Source organism: Vombatus ursinus, unplaced genomic scaffold (genome assembly GCF_900497805.2).
Source record: "Vombatus ursinus unplaced genomic scaffold, bare-nosed wombat genome assembly UNPS02014841.1, whole genome shotgun sequence".
NCBI classification, from domain to species: Eukaryota; Metazoa; Chordata; class Mammalia; order Diprotodontia; family Vombatidae; genus Vombatus; species Vombatus ursinus.
The window spans coordinates 35,979,814-35,997,949 of record NW_020954619.1 but is presented as its reverse complement, the minus strand read 5'-3'; the positions used below and the strand labels follow the sequence as shown (position 1 = coordinate 35,997,949).

General features: G+C 36.5%; 1 protein-coding gene across 1 annotated transcript in view; it reads right to left on the bottom strand.

Moving 5' to 3' along the window:
- Window positions 1-18,136, bottom strand: part of SNTG2 (syntrophin gamma 2) — a 646,807-nt gene that overhangs the window by 44,429 nt on the left and 584,242 nt on the right. The window contains exon 15 of the mRNA XM_027840424.1: window positions 5,215-5,307. Coding sequence (XP_027696225.1) covers window positions 5,215-5,307 — 93 coding nt within the window. The remainder of the gene's footprint in view (window positions 1-5,214; window positions 5,308-18,136) is intronic.

Genomic DNA, 18,136 nt, shown 5'->3' with positions numbered 1-18,136 from the left:
CACCAGGAAGCAAGGGAAAAGAAATGTTTCCTTTCTAAAAATTCTCACCCTTGAATTGTCCTTTACTAGGGATGGACATTGATGAAAGAGACTCCCTTTCCATTCTACAGAAACACTAAATAACATAGTTATGTTTCAATTTCAATAGAACTGGATTTGGATTTAGACTTGGAACCAAAAGAGCTAACTTACCATTTTGACTCCACTATTCCCTAGTCAGAAACAGCAATTAATTAATGACAATAGCCATAAATCCAAAAGGTCACAAAAAGCTGACATTTTATCATGTTTAATAATAATTCAGGGCAGCTAGATGGCACAGTGGAGCACTAGGCCTGGAGTCAGAAAGATTTGAATTCAAATCTGGCCTGAAAGGCTAACTAGTTGTGTGAGCTTGGATAAATCATATAACTTTTGTTTGATTCAGTTTCCTCTTCTGTAAAATGGGGATAATATCCTTGCAGTGGATCAAATGAGATAGTAGTTGTAAAAATAAAAAAAAAAAACCAAAACCAAAACCAAAAAGCACTTAGCATAGTGCCTGGTACATTTCTGTTGCTATTTAAACATTATATAAATGTTGTTGTTACTATTATTGTTACTACTGCTACCACTACTATGATGACAACTATAACTACTACTACTGCTATTATTTAGTGATCAGACTTCTGGAAATGGGCCTCTTTGCTCTATAGGCTATTCCTTGGATAATATACATGTAGCCTATTGCCAGGCCCTAGTGATTGTAATTCTCTGACTTTGCCTTCAAGAATCCAGGATAATAATACTAATAATACCAGTAATATTTGTATAGCATTTTATGGTTTGCAAAGCTCTTTACACATGTTATCTTTATGTCATGATGAGATATTGGGTTAATATCTTAATAGGTCATTATTATAATTAATGAAAATATCTGTATTAGTGAATGTATAATGAATGCCTAGGCATTTTAAAAGAAATCGATTCAAAGGATGAAATAATACAGAAATGTAAAACAAAATTATATCAATCTTGCAAAGTATATCTGGTGAGAGTTTGGAAACTAAGAATTCAGAAACATGGCTATGGATATTAATATGAAAATTTAGGGAGTTTTAAATATATATAGTAAATAAATTATATAATTTTTTGGAGAAGTTAGGTAGCACAGTGGATAGAGTGCTGGGCCTGGAGTTAGAAAGACTCATCTTTATGAATTCAAATTTAAGCTCAGATACTTCCCAGCTGTGTGACCCTGGGCAAATCACTTGACCCTGTTTGCCTCAGTTTCCTCATCTGTAAAATGAGCTGGAGAAAAAAGTGGCAAACCACTTCAGTATCTTTGCCAAGAAAACCCCAAATGGAGTCATGGAGAGTCAGACATAACTGAAATGACTGAATAATGTATAATTTTAATATATATGTACTATATATACATATATTAATGTAATGATAAGAGGAAGAAGAAAAGGAGAGAAGTAGGAGTGGTTAGTGATACTCCGTTAAGGGGCACTTAAAAGGTTATTGTCTTTTCAGGGCCTCTACCTAGGACAGGTGTGTGGAACTTGAGGCCTCGATGCCACATGTGGCCCTCTAGCTCTTCAAGTGTGGCCTTTTAACTGAATACAAACTTCAGTGACAAAATTCCCCACTGCTGATCTAGGAGATCTTCCTGAGATGTGCTAAGTCTAAATACTATTATCCACTCCTAGAGGGTCATATGTGGACGATGGTACTGCCAACAATAACAGAGCAAGCATTACTAAAGATTATTTTAAAAAGGAAGAAGGAAGCATGAAAGAAAGAATATTTAATCCTAGGCAAGAAGTTGAAGACCTTCGGGGTACAAATAACTTTGTATACTCTCTTTTTGATACATAGAGTTCACTCTATGTGAACTCTACTTCTACTTCTACTCTAATTGTTGGGAATTTCTTATGTAGAGTTAGTCCTAAGTTTCTCTTTTTGTGTTGTAGGTAATGCTGAATGAGTTTAAGATATCCAGAAGGGCAGTCTAAAATGGTACACCTCTAGAGAGGCCTCCAGAAATTTTGGAAGACAGATAGAGAGCTAGAGAGGCAGTGGATGAGAATTTAAGCTAAAAGAGTTAAGGAGCCACATCAGCTAGAAGAGTAGACACCACAGGTAGAAAGAATGAAGAGTTAGAGGATCACTGCAGTCATGAGGATGGACTTCTCAAATAACAGAGAACAACAAAGTGAAATACACACTTGTGTGTGTGCGTGTGTATATATACATATATAGTAAGTATACATACATACATACATTGCTATTCCAATGGACACAGCAACCAACATTAAAGATTACCTCTAGAACTCCTTGCTCTTCTTGATCATATTCATGGAAAGCATCTTGGATAAACTTACAGAATAAAGTGGCTTTGGTACATAGTTTTTCTGGTATATGGAATGATTTCCATTCTTTGTTCAAAAGATTGGTAAATAGGATGTTAAGCAGTATAGGGATATTTACTGTTGCTTACACTGAATATAGGGCAAGGTAAGTGTTGCAGTAGATGGAGCATTGGCCTTGGAATCAGGAAGACTCATCTTCATGAATTCAAATCCAGTTTCAGACACTTACTAGCAATGTGACCCCGGGCAAGTCACAACCCTCTTTCCCTCATCTATAAAATGAGCTGGAGAAGAAAATGACAAACCACTTTAGTATCATTGCCAAGAATATCCCAAAATGGGTTTATGGAGAGTTGGACACAACTGAAATGACTGAACAACACATTGAATATATTTTTCTATTTGGCTAAGTGGTAGAGGATGATCTTGAATATGTTAAGTGGATGCTAAGTACATTCCATTCAACTGGTTTTATATTGAAGCTTTGTAAATACCAATTTGGTCTTCTAGAGGTAATATACTTGAGATAGAAAATAAGCAATGGGCACATAAATCCCCTATTGAATGATAAACAAAGATTTGGAGATTAGAAAGTGCCTGAAAAGAAAATAAATAGATCAGGTTATGAAAGGAGACTTACTATACTCTTTAGGTCTATAGATAGTTAGATCATTATCTGATTTTGCTCTTAAGGATAATCTCATAAGGTCATGTGGAGTTAGGAATGTAAAAAAGTTTTATGAAGCTATAACAGGTCTGGATTCTTTCAATTTTGAAATTTCTAGATTTTTCAAATCCCTTCACATTCAAAGTAAAGTTTTCCTCTATTTTGTTACAAAATCCCAAGAATATAAAGCAGATAGTAGAGCTAGAAGGGAAATTAGGAAATATCTAATCTTACTCTCTCACTTTTTTTATTTATAGATGAGGAAACTGCAGCTCAGGGAGGGATTACACTGAAAAGGAAAGAAAAAAGGTTCAAATATATATCTCTCTGACTCCAAATTCAGTGCTCTTACTATTACATTATGATGCCCTTTATCTTCCAAAATAATATTTATCCATAATTTGTGATAAACTTGGGCCTCATGTTTATCGGTAAGATTACTAGTTATTAATTATCAGAACTTGATCTATTGTATAAAGATTATCCAGAATATTAAAGTAGAAATAGCCTATAGTAGAAATTTTTCTGGAATGTTTAAGACTCCTTAGATAAACACAAACATGTTTTTGGTTGAGATAATATCCCACTAATAGGCATGGAAAATGGAACTCTGTGCAACTTACTGACTAATGCAAAGTAAGTAGATGATCTGTTCTTCATATATGAGTCTCAAGAGAAGTGAGAAAAGAGACCTTGTTATAAAAGTTTAAAAACTGATTGCATTGGTTACTTAATATTCAGAAAAGAATGTTTTAAAGAACTGCATTTGAAAAGGTGCCTGCAAAAGCTAAACTGATTGACAGTTTTCCCACTCCTTCAGATTTGCTAATCCGGTTACCCAGTGCTAAAATATTGCAAAAATGCAAAATAGAGCAATAGGTCAGTGAGATCATATCAAGTGGTTATACACATTACAATAAGTATGAGAATGATATGTAATAGCAGAATGCTACCAAAGGTCAAGTTCTTACTGAGAGGCACCTTGAAAATTATCTAGTCAAACTCTCTTATTTTACAGATGAGGAAACTGAGGCTCATGGAAGGTAAAGTAACTTCCCTGAGGTAATAGAGGTAGTAAGTAGTAGAGCTAGGGTTTGAACTCAGGTCTTCTGATTTCATATGCAATGCTCCATCCACCACAACATATTACTTACTTATATTAAGTTTTCCATACACACTTAAAAACAGGGGTCCATAGACAGATAAATTGATAGATAAATGGACATCTGTTCAATCATTCAATAAACCTTAATTAAGCACCTATTATGTTCCAAGGATGGTGTTAAATAGTAGGAATACAAAAAGAAGCAAAAGATAATCCCTGACCATTCCTCAAAGAGCTTACAATTTAATGCAGGAAATTACAATCTAAGGGTGATTAACGAATGTCAGATTTAAGGAGGTGAAGATATAGGTCCCAAAGATCAGTTTGGACTAGTATGTCAGCAAGAAACTGACTCTGTTTCCTTACTTCAACTATATCAAATAGGAAATGTTATTTTTCCTTGCTAATACTTGGGATTCTCAGGCAATGAGTCTAAAAATGAACATATTTTCTTTCAAAGTACGTTCATTGAATATTAATGGGACCAGACATAGGTAGAAATGTATCTGTCAGTAGTTTCTCTGAGTAAGTAAATTCTGTTCACTCAACTCTTTTGTGACATTGCTCACTCAAGCTCAAGACCAGAGGCAGAGGTGTAAACATGGCCACATGCAGTCCAAAACACTCCCCAGTGCAGGCTGAACCAGATTAAAATGTAATTGGGAAATACTTATCGAAATAAATAAAAACACAATTAAATAGATAATATTACATTTTAAAACTGAGTCAATATGCAGCCACCAGAGATCCTTATGTATGGATTTGTGGCCCCATATCCATTTGAGTTTGACAACTGGGTTAGACCTTGAAAAATTCCCTTGATATTCATCTATCAGAGAGAACTGTATTCTATGTCATCAAGTGTGGTGCATACATAAAACTATATTGATTAATATTTTAAATGTGTTATCTTGACTCCCTTAACCCCAAATCATGCATTAGTTTGATAAGGAAACTTCAACTATTATTTAAACAAGTGTTCCAATTCAAGAACTGGTTATTAAAAATTAGAATTATATATATATATGTATATAATATATGTATACATATTTATATTTAAAATATTGAACTCCTTGACATCTTACCTTTGTTTTACTGTCAAAACAGGTGAATCCCAAGGCAAAATCCACTGTGAAGCACAGTGCTTCTCCTTGCCAGCTGCACATGTATGTTTTGGACTAGAAAAAAAGTATTAATTTTGAGAAAATATGATTTAGAAACCATTATTCATTCTAATCTAATGACACAATTCCAAACTTCAGTTCTAAAAGTAAACAAAGAAAGCAATGACATACAAACTAACATCCCATGAGGAGATAAAAGGAAAACCTAGCTCACGCACAAAGACAGAAATATTGGGAGTCCATTTGGTTGAAGCTTGTATTTTTGACTCTAGGCCAAATAACTCCTAGTATTTGAAATCTGCACAGGCTTTTATGATGCCCCTTGTGACTTAGACACACAACAAAACAGTCTGACCAAAAGCTGAGCCTTTCACCTTAGGTGTCAATGAGTGACTCTGGAGTTTGCAACTAAAGGGATACTTGCAAACCTACAAGCAAGTACCTCAGGGAGTCATGGGCACAGGAAAGGCAGGTTGCAAACAATCTGCCGCAGGGCCTGGCTGCAGGTACATCCATAGATCAGCTGTCAATCGGCCTGAAAACAGTCTGACTAATGATGTATATAAATTCAGGTCAGAGTTTTTTCAAAGCTGAGTGATTCTCATCATCCCTTTCCCAACCCTGTGGGATGGGCAAATTATAGAAAGGTAACTTTTTTGGTTATAGAACAAGGAATTCAGGGAAGATCTGGTACCCTAAAAATTTTGCCCCTGCCATATTCACGTTCATTTCAATCCAGATCTTGTGAATGTTTCCCTTTGAGCTAGAACCTTAGTCACTGATGAGGAATGGAAGGATGGAGGGAGGAAGAGACAGACAGACAGACAGACAGATAGATAGATAGATAGATAGATAGATACAAAAAGAGAGACAGAGATAGAGAGAGAGAGGGAGAGAGAGAGAGAGAGAGAGAGAGAGAGAGAGAGAGAGAGAGAGAGAGAGAGAGAGAGAGAGAGAGAGAGGAATGCTTAAGAAACCCTAAAGGGCAGTTGCAGGTAAAAAAGCCCCACACTGTTCTAGATAGATACACATCTCACAGAAGGACTTTGAAGTACTAGAAGTCCTTAATAATGACAGCTCCAAAGAAGCAATGTATCACATTGAGACACCCCTCCACACAACCTAGATTGCTTAGTGTTATTTGCTTACTGATGTAAATATGTGAAAACTGGCTTTATTTTCCACATGACTGCCAATGAACCATTCTGAGTATTGAGGTAACTTGCTACTGACTACAATTCAATTTCTCTGTGTACTGTAGTGTCTATGAAAATTAATCTTGGTATAGAATGTCAGGGAATTCCTTGAGGGCATGGAACTTGAAGTGAGAATGTCCTAGGGAGCTTTATTTTACCTCTTCTTAGGATGCATGGTGGGAGAGATAGTATTAACAGGTTTCATGAAACAGACTCCCTCAGTTCTTACTTTGCTCACTAGTCTTCCCTAAAAGTCAGGGATAGGTTGATTGCCATATGATAAAACAAAAATGAGGTCCATGCTGAAGTTGCCACCAGTCAATGGAGTCGCTTCCATGCAGGCTATCATTTACCACTGAGATCTATGGACTTGTTCATGTTACAAATACCACACATCTTGGTGATGCTCAGCTTACCAAAGGTATAGAAGTGCTATAAAAAAGAGTACCACTAGAAGTGTTTTCCAAACATGGAAACAATATGCACAATGACACAATATATATGAAAAGAACAACAATAGCAAAACAAAAAACAACAATATTAGAACACTGTGTGGTTATAATGACCAAGTTTATCCTTAGAGAAGAATTGAGAAAATGCATCTCCCTTTTCTCTTTATAGAGGTGAGAGACTATGAATGTGAAATATTGCATGCATTGTCTTAAATAATTGATATGTTGATTGGTTTTGCTGAGTTGCTTCTCCTCTCTTCTTTCCCTCCCTCCCTCCTTTCCTTCCTCCCTTCCTTCCTTCCTCCCTTCCTTCTTGTCTTCCTCCCTTTCTTCTATCCTTCTTTCTTGCCTTCCTTCCTGCCTTCCTTCCTTCCTGCTTTCCTGCCTTCCTTCTTGCCTTTCTCCTTGTTTTTCTTTTCTTCTTTTATGGACGTGAGCCATGATGTATGAAACTTAGATGGGCAAAATTGTGAGAAGAGTTCACCATTCATAAATGTATTTCCAATACTCTTTGAAAGTCCATGAGTATGCAAAATTAAAAGATCAGGCCTGACTCTAAAGAAGACCTAGGAGATGACACTCCCCACCCATTACTTTACCGAGGTAAGTGGTTCACAGGTATTACACATTGCACGTTTTCAGACTTTGCAATGTATTAAGAAGTCCTGCTGGTTTTTCCCCCTCTTCATTTTCTTTTGTTTTTCTTTTTCTTAAAAAAAAAAGACTATTGTAAGGCTTAACTCTCTGGAAGGGGATGGGAGAGATACTGGGAAATACTATGATGATACAAAAAGAAAAAAAAGATTTCAAAATAAAATAACTACAAAATGCAAAAAAAAAAGGACATGAGAATTGAAATTCTTACATCATAAGATCTAGAAACACTAAATAGCTAGGATATCAACAAGGAGGGAATAAAAATATTCCTAAATTAACCACAATTTTTTATACTGATTCAGTAACTGGCATTCATTACCCATTAAAGTCTGGCTCAATTTAATATTTCAAATGATGTGGGCTGATAACAAATCACAGTTATTGTTATTCAGTAATAATAGCTCATCTATGCTCTTATATAGAGGGGGACAAGAGAAAGCTTATGGTGAAAGGTTGTACATCACACATAGTCAAATTTGCATAATCTCTAAAGAGATTTAGGATGGAGAGAGAAGACAAGAATAGGCTTTAGTTTACAGGATCTCTGCTACACAAAATCCCATTTTCTGCCCTGACTCAATCAATACATTCTCAAGAACAGATAGTACTTCATCATTTGTATTTTTAGAATTTGGTCTAAGTATTTATATCTGTTTTATGTCTTGTGTTGTTCAGTGTTTTACTATTACAGTTACTATATAGTCATACTATAAATGTTGATATTTATTAAAATATACTTTCTTCCCAGGTCAGAGTTTCTTCAGCAAACACATGAAGTAATGAAATCATTTCTACCCTCCTATTAAATAGGCTCCCCTCATATTCTTCCAGAGCCTTAAATTTACAGATACCTTCCAAACTCTGTTTTCTGATTTTTTTTTTGTTTGCCTATTGTACATGTGATGCTTTTGTGTATTTTGTACACAGTTTGTTGAAATATAGAAAAAAAAACTTTTAGGATTTTGTTTTCTTCTGAAAATCAGTTAAAATATGTAAAGTAAAAATTGCTGAGAATTATTTGGATGTTTTCCCAGATGTCAAGAACTCATAATCATTCTTTCAGAGTAGTAATCAATTTTATAAGATTTTAATTGGATGTAAAATATTAAAAAAAAGTTGAATGAATATCAAGAGCAAAAACAAGTATTGAATGATTATGTATTAATTTGTTCACAAACCCAACATAATGTATTGGAAAGAAAAAAAATTAGGCACACAAATGAAAGTATATGTATATATATATATATATATATATATATATACACACACATATGTATACACATACACACCCACCCACATATACATACATACATATATACACATACACATATATGTGTGTTTATATATATACCACATACATGAATCTGAATATAGATAGGGAATCCCAAAAGTCTTAGTAAAGTTTTAAGCTTAAATAGTTTAAATATATTTTTCCTGTTTTTTTTTTTAATTTCAAGACAGTTTGAAAAATTCAAGCAATTCATAATTAATAAATTTACCTGACCTGGGAGGTGAAAGCTTAGGGACTGGAGTATCTTAAAGGACATGCTAAATAATTCACTGTAACCAGTACCAACTCTAAATGAAAGAGTGAAGCAAAAGAAGTCTGTTTTTAATGACCCCCCCATTGATTTTGTGGTACCTTCTCATCTGTTGGTCTAATGTCCTCCTACCTCTTGCCCATTACTCATGGCCCAAGGATTTGTAATTTCCACATGTGGGTATACCCTTCACCAATGAAAATCATGGACCATTCACATTTTAATTGATACTTTTATGAATATTCATGGCTGAAAATTTCAGGTCCCTGTCACCAATTTCATGATAAGCCTCTCCCAGTATTTCTAGGATAGTCTTCAGGCAGCAGACATATGAATACATAAGTGGGCCTGTACTTCAAACTTTGTGTGTGTGTGTGTGTGTGTGTGTGTGTGTGTGTGTTTAGGCAACTGGGATTAAGTAACTTGCCCAGGGTCACACAGCTAGTAAGTTTCAAGTGTTTGGTCTGAGGCCGGATTTGAACTCAGGTCCTCCTGACTTTAGGGCTGATGCTCTTCCTACTCCACCACCTAGCTGCCCCCTGTACTTCAAACTTTTGTATCACATCACATTGATTTATTGATTTCCAATCAATTAATAAACAATCCAAATAACAATCAATGTTATGAAGCACCTACCATATGCTCGTCACAGTGTTAAGGAGTCTATATTAAAAGAATGGAATAATTTCTACTTATAAGGAACTTAAGTTCTAATGGGGAAACAAGTACATATAAAAGTTGTTTTTCATCCTTCACTCTTGAAGAGGACCAATGACATCAAGAGAGTGATGTCTTCATGTGCAAGTGAATTTGATTTAAGTGAGGCAGAACTGTGCAAAATCATCAGCCTAACTATCTCCTCCAAAATGCATGATAAGAGTATGAACTAAAGTCTTAGCTGCTTAAGTAGATGGAAGGGGTCACATTTTTAGAGATGGGATGAAGTTAGACCCACAAGATTTGAAAAATGATTAAATATTCAGGGAAAGAGAAAGAGAGAAGAGCTGGAGATGATGTTGGGATTACAAGATTAAGAACCTGAAATAATAGAGGAATGGTGATACCATTTAAAAAATAAAGAAGTCTGGAAAAGGAATGGATTGAGTGAAATGTTTTTAAAAAATCTGTTTTGGATGTGTTGCATTTGAGATGGCTCTGGGTCAACCAGTTTGAAATATACAAGAAATTGGTGATTCAGGACCAAATCTCAGGGAAAAAGACTACGGTTATAGTTATATCTGTACTGAGATGATACTTAAAGCCATAGGAGCTGATGAAGTCACCAAGAGAGTAGGAAGAAAAAAGGGTCTCGGAGAGAGCCTTGGTAACAAATGAAGTGATGGGGTGTAATATACTAATGAGACAGCCAAAAAGACTGAGAAGAATCAATCAGATATGTAGGAAGTGAACAAGGAGGAGTCAGTATCAAGAAAATCCTAAGAAGACAGAGTCTTTAGGAGGAGAGGGTGTCAACAGAGTCAAATGTTACAGAAGCCCAGAAGGAGGAGGACTGTCTAAAGCTAATCAGATATGACAATTAAGAGATTATTGATAGGTTTGCAAAGAGCAGTTTCAGTTGAGTTGGAGGCAACTAGTGTAGATGACTTTTTGGCTGAGAAAGGGAGGAGTGATAGAATGATAACTTAAGGGGATGGTAGAGTCTGTTTTTATCAAAAGACATGACACAAGTAAAGCACTTTGCAAACTGTAAACCTTAAATATGTTATATATTATTGTTGCTGCTATTGATATTTCAAACTTGATAACTGCCAGAACTCATCCTCTGTTGACATAACCTTTGAGACCTCAAGTTACTGCCATAGACTCTCATATTTCATTAGAATCAATGTGATAGATAATGAAAAAGTTAGTTATTAAGTTTGTCCCCCAATACTTAGACTTGCCAAACAAGAAAGTTGGAAAGAACCTCAGATAAATCCATAAAAATCCCCTCTACAATATCTGCAACAAATGATCATCTAGCCTTTCCTTGGGAAAATTCTTATGTGAAAATATACACTGCAGCCTGATACAATCCATCCTAATTTTAGATAGCTCTCATTGTTAGGAAAATTTTGCTGACCAGCTACCACTTCTAGTTCTATCTTCTGTGGCCAAGTAGGAAAAAGTGTAGTTTATTTTCTACATGAAAGCCCCTCAAATAAGTGAAAGCATGTTTTCTTAAGTCACCTTAAGTCACCTCTTGAGGCTAAACATCAATCACTCAATCAGTTAATAAATATTTATAAAGCACCTACTGTGTGCTGGGCATGGTGCTGAACTCTGGGATATAAAAAGAGGCAAAAGACAGTCAATTCCTACCCTCCATCTAAAAGAGGAGACAACATGAAAATATACAGACACACACAGAGCGAGCTATACATAGACAATAATTATCAGTGGAAAAGCACTAGAGTTAAGAAAGGTTGGGGAAGGCTTCCTGTAGAAGTTAGGATTTTACTTGGGACCTAAAGGAAGCTAGTGAGGTCAGTAGTGTAAGAAGACTGACAAGGTAGGAAGGTGCTTGGTTATGAAGGGCTTTAAATGCCAAACAGAGCATTTTGTTACTGTTTCTGGAGGTAATGAGAAGCCACTGGAATTTATTGAGGAGGACGGGGTGACATGATTGGACTTGTGTTTTAGGAAACTCACTTTAGTGGCTAAATGGAGGATGGACTAGAATGGAAAGACACATGAGAATGGCAGACCCATGAGCAGGCTATTATAATAATCAAGGTGTGATGTACTAGGACATGTACTAGAGTGGTGGCAGTTTCAGAGGAGATAAGGACATGTATTGGAGAAAGGTTAAAAATGTGAAATTGACAGGAGTTGGCAACAGTTTGGATTTGGAGGGGTCATGGAGGTGGCATTGAGAGATAGTGAGGAGTCCAAGACCACTCCTAGGTTGTGAGCCTGAAGGATTGAGAAGTTGGTGTTATCTTTTACAATAATAGGGAAGGTGGGAAAAGGGGACAGTTTAGGGAGAAAGATAATGAGTTCTGTTTTAGACATACTGAATTTAAGCTGTTGACTGGACATCCAATTTGAAATGTCTGAAATGCAGCTGGAGATATGAGATTGGAGGTCAGCAAAAAGACTGGTCAGAAAGGGAAGATTTGAGAATCGTCTACATAGAGAAGATAATTAAATCTGTGAGAATTGATGAAATCATCAAGTGAAGTAATATCAAAGAAGAGAAGAAGATCCAGGGCAGAACCCTGGGAGGATCCTGTAGTTAGAGGATATGATCTGAAGGAGGACCAGCAAAGAAGACAGAATGGGTCATTAGAATTTTTTCATTCTGATAACATTCTTACTTCCTTCAATTGACATTGTTTTGGCATGCTTCCTTCATCATCCTTGTTACTCTCTTGTGCCTTTTACTCTATCAATGTCCTATTTAAAATGTGATGGCCAGAACTGAACACCATATTTTCTATGGGCATGACTAGGGCAAAAGATGGTGGGATTATTGCCTACTTAATTCTAGACATTATGCTTTTCAAGGTCACCTTTTCTTTCATTCCCTTTTTTGGTTGCTGTATCACAATGTTGACTCACATTGAGCTTTGCAAACCATTAAAAACTGCAGAACCTTTTCAGGCAAACAATTATGTAGTCACAACTCTCCCATCTTGTACTTGTGAAGTAAACTTCTTGAATCCAAGTGCAGGATTTTGAATTTTTTCAGATCCTCATTCTGTCAAAAAATATGTTATCTATCATTCCTGGATTTGTTTCTTCTGAAAAATTTGATAAATACAGCATGCCATTTTGGTTTTTATCCAAATCACTGATAAAAATATTAAACAGCTCAAGGGCAAGCAAAGATCTTTTGGGCACACCACTGGGAACTTCCTGAGGTTGACATCAATCCATTAATTAGCACTTTTAATTTTTTTTTTCACCATTTCTGAATCCTTCTAACTGTATAACTGATCGTCTTTCTCTCTCTCTATCCTGTCAACAAAAATACAGTAAGACTTTGTCAATATTTTGCAGAAATATAGGTACGGTTTGCCCTCAATGTACCTCCTACCAGTCTAGTTATTTTTTACTTTCAAAACCAGGAAATAAAGTTATTCCATGTGACATGTTTCTGATGAAGTCAAGCTGGACTATTATGTTTCCCAATTCCTTTTCTAGGTGTTCACCAAACATCCCTTTGTAATGCTTCCTTAACCAAGGTCTGGCCAAGAAGATCAGGATGCTAGAGATAGATGGCTACTGGTTTTAGGAATATTTCTCTCAGGGTTGTCTTCATCTACTCTCCAGAGAATTTTGCCCAGAAGGGAGTTGATATGACTCATTAGCTAGTCTTTTCTATCCTTTTGACTTGAGAGGAAGAGAAGCAAAGAGTGAAAGCCACACAGGACAGGGAGAAGGGAAGCATCTGGAGGTGCAGACACCATAGAGGACTGTAGGAGAGGTTGTCAGGCTCCCCAAATTCTGTTGGAGTTGTACACAGGGCCTGATGATTTTTAAAAAATTTCTCTTTTCTTGAGAGGATAGTTGAGCATTTCTTAATCTTATGTTTCCCTCCTAGGCACTGAGAAAGGCTTATCTTTCTTCTTATAACTTGTTGTGTTTGAATGTTTACTTTGTCTCTGAATCCAACAAATGTGTTAAAAACTGTTAACCACTCACTCCTAGTGGATAGAGGTGATTCCAATCCCAGGAAAGGAGAGAGAGATGTATCTAAAGTTGCAATATTTTCTAAAGCTCAATCTCGCTTATTTTGCTGGGAGCTCAGTATTAAGAGAATTGTGTATTAGATATAATTTGATGGACTGGCAGTGAGGCAGGGCTTCTGCCATTTTTTTTCTTGGGGTTGGTTTATGGGAAAAGGTACTCCTAGAGGGCTGGGTCCAAAGGAATGGTTGGAGAGGAAGTCATACAGAAGGGGAAGAGCAACTCAGAATGCAGAAAGGCAGGTGTTAGTTGAGAGTGACTGGCCCCCTATCCTGCTTGTTCATAAGCTCAGTTAACCATCACAGCCCATGCAAGACCTTTAATAACATATTCTAGAATTGGGCCAGGATTCAAAGTCAAGCAGATTGGGCCATGGTTTGCAGATTCCATTCTCTTCCCTCTTTTAGTAAATGAAGGAATCATGTTCTTTGCTTATAGTTCTGCAGTACCTATTATATTGTCTACAGCTTTTCAAAATGATCTTTGAACTAGAATGAGTATATAATAAATGGAACCCAGTATGAATATGGAGGTAAAGGTAGATCATTTCCCTTGGAAGAGAAAACAGATGGAACATAATTGGGAGTTCTTCCTTCTCTTGGACCTGTTGTCATTGACCTATTCATCTCTGAGCAGTCCTCCCATCCTTTCTTTGATCCTCTTTTTTCTCTCAATTTAGCTAATGTTATAATGATTGTTGAGTTCCCTGTGCCTTGAGTTCAGTCTTTTTAGAAAATGTCACTTTACCTCTTTGTGAAAATCTTTTCTCCTTGTTTCTTTAGAATTTCATTCTTGAAGACTTCAAACTCCTTCTGGGCTGAATTCCCCTGTAAAGTTTTGATCTATTGGAGCCTAGTTGTCTTTTCTTTGAATCCTTTGAAACTGACTCTTCATAAATCTAGGATCAATACCAGACTATGCCCTAATTTCTTCTCCTTCTCCACCAGAAATTAAGATGAAGTGATTACTTTGTTCCAAAGTTTTAATCATTGTACCTTAGCAACCAATTTCTCCTCATTGGTGAGAGTCAGATTTAAAATAGCAGTTAGCCTTTTAGTTTCCCTTGTCTTCTAAAGCATCAAATGGGAGACCTTATGGGAGCCAAGATAGCAGAGTAAGCAGCAAATCACTGTAGCTCTCCCATATTCACTTCCAAATAACCATAAAATAGCACCCTACAACAAATCCTGGGACAGTAGAACCAGCAAAAAGAAGAAGTGAAACAATATTTTAGCCCAAGAAACTTGAAACTTGGAAGGTTGGGGAAAAAAAAGGTCTTTCTCACTTGGGTAAAAGGGGAATGCAGTCCAGGACAGGAAGCATACAAGCAAGCCAGCAGCAAGTCCCACTGCAGCAAACCACTGGGGGATTCGGAGCCCCAGTGTGGTGGAGCAGGAAAACACCAACACCAAGGACCCTCCCCCCATGCCTCAGCATAGCCAGGGGAATGGGCAGACTCTAGCTCTGAGAACTGCCAGTGCTTCAGCATAGCTGTGGACAAACAGGCAACCTCCAGAGCACCATGTACTTCAGTATAGCACAAAGGAAATGCAGAACCCATAGGCCTTAGCACATGCCAGACACCAGCATTAGGACCCTGGCTCAGCACCAGGCAACCTGCCATATTGATACAGCCTCCAGCAGTGCCTCCCACTCCTCAGCACAACACTAGACACAAGGGTTCCCCGTGGGCATCAGGGCAACATCAAGGCAGCAGCAAATAAATATCCAGGGCCTGTTGCCACTGGCACAAGAAGCCTGAGACAGTGCCCCTTCCACCCTGGGAACAGAGTTCAAATTTAAAAGAAAGGAAAAAGCCAAAAAAGATGAGCAGAAAAACAACAAAAAAAGAATCTAGCCATAGAAAGTTATTATGGTGATAAAAGAGATCAAGACACAAACTCAGAAGAGGACAACACTGTCAAAACACCTGTGGGCAAAACCCCAAAGAAAAATGGAAGTGGTCTCAAGCCCATAAAGAATTCACGGAAGAGCTCCAAAAGGAGCTGAAAAATTAGATAAGAAAGGTAGAGGAAAAATTGGGGAAAGAAATGAGAATGATGCAAGAGAATTTTGAAAAAAAGAGTCAATAGCTTGGAAAACTGCTCAAAAAGTAGAATTGTCCAAACAGAAAAGAAGATAAAAAATCCAGTGAAGAAAACAACTCCATAAAAAGTACAATCGGACAAATTAAAAAGGAAGTAAAAGCTAACTAAGGAAAACAACTCCTTAAAAGTTAGAATTGGGCAAGTGGAAGCTAATGATTCTATAAGACATCAAGAATCAATCAAACAAATATAAAACAATGAAAAAAATGGAAGAAAATGAAAAATACCTCATCAGAAAAAGAACCGACCAGGAAAATAGATTGAGGAGGAGACAATATCAGAAGCATTGGACTACCTGAAAGCCACCATCAAAAGGAAAACCTAGATAGAATCTTTTAAGAAATTATCAAGGAAAAATACCCTGATATTCTGGAACCAGAGGGCAAAATAGGCATTGAAAGAATCCACTGACACTTCAGGAAAGTGATCTCAAGATAAAAATTCCAAGAAACATTACAGTCAAATTACAAATTGATCAAGTCAAGCAAAAAATACTGCAAGTGGCCAGAAAGAAACAATTCATATATCAGGGAGCCACAATCAGGGTTACACTGGACTTAGCAGCTGCAACATTAAAGTGTCAGAAGTCATGGAACATAATATTTTGGAAGGCAAAGGAGCTAGGACTACAACCAAGAATCACATACCTGAAGAAATTAAGAACTGAATAAAAATTTTGGTCTCCAATATCAAGACCCAAGAGAAGCCTAAAAAGGTAAAAAGGGAAAAGAAAACATCAGGGACTCAATGGAGCCAAACTGTTTATATCCCTATATGGGAAGAAGATACTTGTAATTCTTTAAAATTGAATCACTAATATCACAGCTAGAAGGAATATACATAGGCAGAGGGTATGGGTACAAGGTAAATTTGAGGGAATGACATAAAAGCATAACTAAGGGATGAGAAAGAGTAGCATACTGGCTGCAGAAGGAAGGAAGAGGTAGAATGGGGTAAACTATTTCACATGAAAAGGCACAAAAGACCTATTACAGTGGAGGGGAAAATGGGGGCATGGATGATGGGCATCACTTGAACCTTACTTTCATCAGTATTGGCTCAAAGAGGGAATAATATATACAATCAGTTGAATATAGAAATCTATCTTACCTGACAGGAAAGTAGGAGGGGAGGAGATTAAGTAAAGGGGAGAGGGCTGACAGAAGAGAGGGCAGATGAGGGGAAGAGGTAGACAAAAGCAAAACACTGTTGAGGAGGAAAAAGGGTAAAAAGAGAGAGAGGACAAACAGGAGGAAAAATAGGATAGAGAGAAATACACAGTTAATAATCGTAGCTGTGAATGTAAATGGGATGAACTCTCTCCTAAAATGGAAGTAGACAGCAGAGTGGATCAAAAACCAGAATCCTACAATATGTTGTTTGTAAGAACCACACTTGAATCAGAGAGACACACACAGAGTAAAGGTGATGGGCTGGAGTAGAATCTATTATGCTTGAGCTAGAGTTAAATAAAAAAGTAAGGGTAGAAATTCTGATCTCAGACAAAGCAAAAGCAAAAATAGACCTAATTAAAAGAGATAAGGAAGAAAATTACATCTTGCTAAAAGGTACCATAGACAATGAAGTAATATTAATACTAAATATATATGCACAAAGTGGTAGAGCATCCAAATTCCTAAAGGAGAAGTTAAATGAGTTATAGATTCATGACTAAACAAGAGATAGAGAGCATTACAAAATATAAAATAGATAATTTTGATTATATTAAATTAAAAAGTTTTTGCACAAACAAAACCAATGCAACCAAGATTAGAAGAAAAGCAGAAAAATGGAAAACAATCTTTACAGCAAGTATCTCTGATAAAGGTCTCATTTCTCAAATATATAGAGAACTGAGCCAAATTTATAAGAATACAAGCCATTCCTCAACTGATAAATGGTCAAAGGATATGAATAGGCAGTTTTTAGATAAAGAAATCAAAGCTATCCATAGGCATATGAAGGAGTACTCTAAATCACTTTTGATTAGAGAAATGCAAATTAAAATAACTCTGAGGTACCACCTCTCACCTATCAGATTGGCTAATATGACAAAAAAAGAAAATGATAAATGTTGGAAAGGATGTGGGAAAATTGGGACACTAATGCACTGTTGGTGGAGCTATGGACTGAGTCCACCATTCTGGAGAACAATTTGGAACTATACCCAAAGGGCAACCAAATTGTCCTACTCTTTGATCCAGCAATACCACTACTAGGTCTGTATCCCAAAG